This window comes from Pygocentrus nattereri, chromosome 19, assembly GCF_015220715.1.
Source record: "Pygocentrus nattereri isolate fPygNat1 chromosome 19, fPygNat1.pri, whole genome shotgun sequence".
NCBI lineage: Eukaryota > Metazoa > Chordata > Actinopteri > Characiformes > Serrasalmidae > Pygocentrus > Pygocentrus nattereri.
In genome coordinates, this window is record NC_051229.1 from 37,540,681 (window position 1) to 37,548,098 (window position 7,418).

The following is a 7,418-nucleotide window of genomic DNA, read 5'->3' on the forward strand; positions in this document are numbered from 1 at the left end:
GGTCGGGACAGGAGGGGGGGCTGCAAATCTTAACGGTCCAAACCTGAAAACATGAAATGCTGCAGTACCTTTGTGTAGAGAAGAGCGTGTGAGACTGAGGGGCTCTGCTGTTAGTCTGTACGTTTGTACGGTTTAAATGTTACTCTGAAGTTGGTTCTTGATTCTCATATTGTTTCTGAAAAAGTGACAGAACAAAGAAAGAAAAAACTTGGCAAGAAAATGTAGAAAATCTCTATTGAATCAGAAACAAAAACACTGCAACAGAAGGCAAAACTGTGAGAAAGAAAGAAAGAAAGAAAGAAAGAAAGAAAGAAAGAAAGAAAGAAAGAAAGAATACAAGAGAGGGTGCAAACAGGAAAAAAGAAAGAACGTATAAATGAAAGAAAAAAAAGAAAGAAAAGGAGAGAAAGAAAGAAATGTAGATAAAAACACAACCACCAGGAAAGAAAGAAAGAAAGAAGAGGAAAGAAGAAAGAAAGAAAGAAGAATGTATAAATGAAAGAAAAAAAGAAAGAAAGAAAAGTAGATAAAAGAACCAACCACCAGGAAAGAAAGAAGGATGAAAGAAAGAAAGTGTGCAAGAGAGGCAGCAAACAGGAAAAAAGAAAGAACGCACAAATTAATTAAAGAAAGAAAGAAAGAAAGAAAGAAAAGGAGAGAAAGAAAGAAAGAAATGTAGATAAAAAAACCAACCACCAGGAAAGAAAGAAAGAAAGAAAGAAAGAAAGAAAGAAAGAAAGAAGGATGAAAGAAAGAAAGTGTGCAAGAGAGGCAGCAAATAGGAAAAAAGAAAGAAAGAAAGAAAGAAAGAAAGAAAGAAAAGGAAGGAAAGGAAGGAAGGAAAGAAAGAACGAAGAAAATCAAAACAAAAAAACTGGAAAAGTAGAAACAAGTGTATTGAACAGGTGTATAAAAGAGAAAAAGAGCAGTAAAGAAGAAAGAAGATGGCAGTAAAAAGAAAAGGAAAAGAAAGCAGGGTGCAGCAGGACAGTATGGACAGTATGAGGAGAGGGAGAGAAGCTGAGAAGGTAGTTATATGAGAAGAAAGAAAGAAAGACTGCAGAAAAAGAAAATAAAGAATGCCACTATGCGAGAAGGAAATACTGTGAGTGCTTCATTAAGATTTGAATCAGGTAAACAAGTGTACTTCGTTATCCAAGGAAAAGGGTAAGCAGGGCACTGGACAGGTGAGCGCAGCAGTAAAGGACTGAGGGGAGAGACTGAAGGCCTTTTTAGGAACAGTATAATCAGTGAAGGAGTGAGTGAGGGCAGAGGAATGACCAGCCCATGTGAGTAACAATCCAGCAGTGCTTGTCATTTAAGCAGCCTTGTTTACTGAGCTGACTCACAGCCGCTGTGCTGTGACTCACGAGTGACTCGTCCTGCCGCACGCGTGGATCTGAAGTCTTCTGCACGCTTACCGTTCCCGTCTTTCCTGTCCTTCAGGGAGAACAACTTCTCTTTAACCCAGAACTCTGACTCATCCCCATTCACATACCACCGCACTTGACAAATCATAACCCCACCCCCCCCCATCCCCCCTGCCCCCAACTTCATCCACAGCCTCTAGAGCTCCACTCGCTGTTATCATTCTCTCAGATTTCACTAGGAATGCCGCAAAGTGTTCAGGCAATTGCTTGGACAAGTGGTTGGCAGGTTGCAGTGTTATACTAGACATGGACAACAAATAAACAGCAGCCGACAACACAGACCTGGACACAAGACTGAAAACAACATTGAGGTTGCACAATGATTTTTCTCATCTTTTCCCATTTGCAGCTTCTTGCGAGGTTCTTTGGATTTTGCAGTATTTAAGGAAAGAACGAATATCTGGGTACCAGCCAGCAAGCAAATTAACTTTTGTCCTGGAAACTGGTTCATCCTGACTGGATATCAGCCACACAGCTCAACAGTTGATAAAACAGGAGTATAAGAGGGAACCCACTACATAGCCCTGAGGGACACCACTGTTGTGGGTGAAAAGGGAGTACAAGAGGGGACCTAGCACATAGCCCTGAGGAATACTAGGGTTTGGGGTCAGCAGGGGCTACAAGAGGGGGCCTAGCACATAGCCCTGAGGGACACCATTGTTGTGGAAGAAAAGTTAGTACGAGAGGGAACCTAGCACTTAGCCTTGAGGGTTATTACTGTTTTGGGTGAGCAGGGACTACAAGAGGGGACCTAGCACAAAACCTTGAGGGATACCAGTGTTTTGGATGAGCAAGGATTACAAGAGGGGGCCTAGCGCATGACCACTGTTGGTGTCCCTCAGAGCTATGTGCACCAACTACAGCACTCTTTGTATTCCCTGCCTTGAAGAGGTGACCTAGTATATAGTCCTGAGGGACACCACTGTTTTGGGTGAAGATGGAGTACAAGAAGGGGACCCAGTATATCGCCCTGAGAAACACTACTGTTGTTTGTGGGTGAAGAGAGAATATGAGAGGATACCTGGTACATAGTCCTGAGAGACACCACTGTTGTAGATGATGACAGAGTACAAGAGGGGGACCTAGTACATAGCCCTGAGGGACACCATTATTGGTGGTGCTAGACTGGCACTCTGAGGTTATTTGTCACTTGTTGTGTTTTACCTGGCCCAACTATGCCAAGTGTGATGAAGCATCTCTGTTGAGTATCATTAGATTTAATGTGAACCTGGCTGATATCGATGAAGAGCACGCTCTAATAGTCAAAGCCAGATGTACGTTTATTACTGCTCTGTCATGAACTACTCATTCCATGCCATGTTTCATAAAGTATGTCATTTCTGTTGCAAAGTGGGTATAATAAGCTGAACGTAAACTGGGATTGCTTTAGTCCTCCTTGTGCCTTTTCCCACAGCTTTAATTTATATACAAAAAGATGGAAAAGAGAGAGTGTGGGTGTGTAAGAGGGACGATCTTTTATTTTTTTCTGCAGTAGCTCTCGTTATTGAATGCACTACACAGCCGAGAACAATTTTAGAGACGGTACGACCTTTTCATGTGGTTTAGGAGCTGAGCGAGGGAAACTTTTGGGCTGGCGTTCGGTGTTTTGATGCTGTTTATTGCGCAGGCTTTGCAAAGCCAGCACGTTCCTTTCTCCCTGCTGCTTTCTGCTGATGTGAATGGTTTTCATGTGTCCTGCTGGGCCCAGAGTGTGTCTCGCACTGCAGCCGAATGCTAATGACCTCAGTCAATAGAGGTACAGTGTGGGTGCTTAAAAATCGGCCAAGAACAGCAGGGCAACGCCTCGAGGGCTGTGCGTGTGTCTGTGCTGAGCATAGATGGCAAAAACAGTGATCAGATAAGTGTCTAAATACCCTCACTTTTGTTGTGGGTCCATAGAGAAGAGAGACAATTGGAAAGGGGAAGTGGAAGGGATTACTTCTTGTTTGTGTTAAAATGAAAGCAAATGGCTAAAAGTGTTGCAGTAATCAGGTTGTCTTGCGGCTTCTGAGGAAAGGCCTAGTTGGCCAGACTGCGCTGCTAACAGCAACCATAATATCATGATAAGCTTTTATTGTACATCCAAAAGGCCACTTTCAGCAAAGTCAGGAATTTGTGTTTATAAAAGCTCTGTTGTTGTTGTTATTGTCAAAAAATAAACAAAGAAAAACTTCTAGAATGTATCTTAATATAAAAAGATTAGATTCTATGTATATATATCTATATATACTTAGAGATCAAATCATTATTGATGGTAAGATATCAGCAAAAACTGCAGTACCGCTTCTTTTACAGTCTCCAAAGTTCTAGATATTAACCAGAGAAGTGTGAGGTACAAACTCCTGAGTGCTAGAAGTGCCAAGCGACAGTTTAACTAAATTACTTTTAAATGTATGGCAGGTTTTAGATATTACCTGGGTAAAAGTATGGCACAGAGCCCGAAGTGTGGTGAAACCATTTTTGGGTAAAATTGTGGTGTACTAAAACAGTCTGACTAAAACAGTCTGACTAAAACAGTCTGACTAAATTCCACTGGTTCTGACTATTAAATCGATGAAGTAAGACAAAGTAAACTCTCATTTTTGGATGATTATTTGACATATTAAGGCGGTAAATACAAACAGTCTAACTTTAATGTCAAATGCTTAGGTAAGCAAACACATTGTAAACATTAAAAAAAAAGTTCTGTTTGAGTTCTAGATAATAGACACATACATACTGTTAAGACTCTTGCTGAAGTGCCTCTTTACCTACTACTTGAAAGTGTTTCCAAGCCAAATGACTTTGAAGTGACATTTAGAGGTATTTTGTTGTATTTACCACTTTGTTGCTCCAAATAATGTATCCATTTATAAGATATTCTCCAGTGTCCTTTATCTGCTTAATAGCTAGAACCGGTTTGTCATTTCAGAGAAATTTAGTCAGAATGGTTTGGTAATTAGCCCTGTTTTAATTAGAATTACACAATACTCTGAGTTTATCTTCTACCCATTCACAGTATGTAGAACCTGTTAGTATGTAGAGCTAGTTAGTCTACTTTTGCTTACCATCACGTTACCCCAAGTAATTATCTAGTACTTTGGAGTTTGTTTCACATTCTTACCTGGTTAATACTGATACCTTCTCTTCTTCTGGCGTTCTGTTAAAGTGTTACAGCTGAAATCTGCCCAATGTCGATAACCATCCATAGAATTTGGTCATTTTTAGTAATTTAACAAGATAAATAACAAGTGAGACATAAGATATAACACCCCCGGTCAAACTACAGTGAAAATAAGTGAACACAGCATCTATAGCAAACTGAAATATGACTTTTGTTTGCAAGATTTTATGCACGTAAGTAATACAACATAAGTAATTCAACCAGGGATGCCAAAACTTTTGAATACTGTATATATAATGTATGCTGTATATATAAATATACTATATAAGATGCAGTGAAGAGCATCAACTAAAAATCTAAAACGAAGTAATTGTAAAAGAATAAAATACAGAAAGGTTCTGTATAAATATCGATAAATTAAAATTGGTGTTGGTCCATCTTTTGCATCATTCTGCTTTTAATGTTTAGTTCATCATGTAATAATTCACACAGTAAAGGAGAGCTGGCATTTGTACTGTTATTAAACTGTTATTAACAGTCCTATTATCTGTCTTCAGGTCAGACCATCAGGAGAGGACTTGAATCCAGATCATGTGATCCACAACCAGAACGTTAATGTCCCACCTGCCACCCACCTGGTCTCTGACCTGACGCCCTTCAGCCAGTATGACGTGAGAGTGGCCTGCCGGAGCAGCGAAGGTGTTTCTGACTGGACGTCGTGGGCGACAGTCAGCACCAGTGAAGGAGGTAAGGAACTTCTCATCGACGCCACTTGTACGACCACAAAACTAGAATCATAACCAAATTGGAAGACTGAAACGCTGGAAAGCAGCCACTGAACTCTTATTAACCCTTTTTAACTTTGTTTGAACCTTTTTTGTGTTGCAACCTGAGGTTGAGACCCTGCGATGTCATCATTTTGCAGCTGGAGGAGTTTTTTTAGAGAAACTGCTCTATTGAGTAACTAAACAAATGTAGATTTATCATAGGTCAGTAAGATCCCTGACTGAGAAAGTAGCAGTCCACTATAAAAAGCAGTTTGTTCAAAATTAAAGGGCCCATATCCTATATTTTCTTGCCCTGGAGCAGGGGTCAGCGAGATGCCACGTGCGGCTCTTTTACTGCGCTGTTGCAGCTCCACAGCAGAATTAGGCTTGTAGGTAATAATAAAATAATAATCCTTTACAGTAAAATAAAGCTCTGCTGATCCTTCAACACAGTTTAACAGTAAATGGTCTTAAACGCTGGAGTTAATGTAGAACTGCTGATTCACCCTTTAACCCTGAAGATCAGCGCAGACTGCCGGTCACATAGCAACACAGACAACAGTCTCGCCCAGCTAGTAGTTAATGAAAAGGCAGAGAGATTTAAGATGAAAGTTGATCATTTGGAGATGAATGGACTTATTTGCGTTTATATATTCAGTCCAGCTGGTTTCCTGATGTGTTTAATCTGCAACGAGAAACTGAAACACAAAGTCACGAAACTGAAGTCAGATTCTTATTCGCCAGCTTCTTATTTGAATTTGAATGTGAGAAAAGCAGCTATATCTGAGCTGAAGCTTAAAGCAGAGCAAAGTAAGCCTGTGTTTTTGTTTGGATCGTACACTACATTGCCAAAAATATTTGCTCGTCTGGTTTCACACGTACATGAACTTGAGTGACATCCCATTCTTAATCCATAGGGTTTAATATGATGTCAGCCCACACTGTGCAGCTATAACAGCTTCAACTCTTCTGGGAAGGCTTTCCACAAGGGTTAGGAGTGTTTATGGGAATTTCTGACCGTTCTTCCAGAAGCGCATTTGTAAGGTCAGACACTGATGTTGGACGAGAAGGCCTGGCTCACAGTCTCCGCTCTAATTCATCCCAAAGGTGTTCTATGGGGTTGAGGTCAGGACTCTGTGCAGGCCAGTCAAGTTCTTCCACACCAAACTGGCTCATCCACGTCTTTATGGACCTGCTTTGTGCACTGGTGTGCAGTCATGTTGTATGTAATCACCATTTTATGTACTGGTGATCAAACTATCCAACCCTTTGAATTAAAGAGGCTGTTTTTGTTGCTGCCTTTAAGATTGATATATGTAAATGAGCTCTGTTCTAAATGGCTACCCTATTCTGCCTTATTAAAAGAGCAGTTCAGGCTGAAACACTCCTTATAACTTCAGAGTGAAAGGGCGGAGCTAAAGTGTTGTCGGCTAAATGGGTGGAATAAATCTCCATGAACTTGCAACGTGATTTTACTCTCAGCCATTTTTAAGTATTTCTGTTGGTCCGATTATGGTGAAATTTGAACACAGCTGCTGTTAAATTATGTAGAAAACTAAAAATCACCAAAAAATTGAGATGCTTGTATTTTTATATGTGAATGTGACATCACAAAAACAATTACTTGATGCCTAGCCATTTCTTAGCTGCTATACCATAGCATACCGTTCCAAAGTGAAGGACCCTTCGTTTACAGCCTAGAAATCTAGCCTACGTTCGGAGTGCTTTTAAGCGACGCAACAAGTGTATCCTTCCTTGGCCTTTGGTTACCCACAGTTCTCTGCGCACAAACGACACCAAGGAAGAAACGACACTGTGGTCGGAAGAAAATCTCCATTTTTGTTGTTTTTCAGTTTTTGACATAATTTGAAAATACCCATTGCTCTTAACATTGTTTGTAAATTTCATGATGAATGGACCAAATTAAATGGCCCTAAGTTACTTGGAAAGATGTCTGGTTCCATTAACTTACATTAAAAGTAAAGTAGTTTTTTTCCTTTTCCTGTAAAGTTACTATTTTGGAGATACAAGGTTGTCTTCCGACAGCAGCGTGTCACGACCGGTTAGGGAGAAGACAGGCGCGGACAGTTAAATGAGGCTTTATTAAAAAGGGCAAAT

At 40.3% G+C, this 7,418-nt stretch overlaps 1 protein-coding gene across 2 annotated transcripts in view; it reads left to right on the top strand.

Moving 5' to 3' along the window:
- Positions 1–7,418, top strand: part of LOC108424003 (tyrosine-protein kinase receptor UFO) — a 74,018-nt gene that overhangs the window by 25,950 nt on the left and 40,650 nt on the right. For both annotated transcript variants that reach the window (XM_037531086.1, XM_037531087.1), the window contains exon 7: positions 5,091–5,280. In XM_037531086.1, coding sequence (XP_037386983.1) covers positions 5,091–5,280 — 190 coding nt within the window. The remainder of the gene's footprint in view (positions 1–5,090; positions 5,281–7,418) is intronic.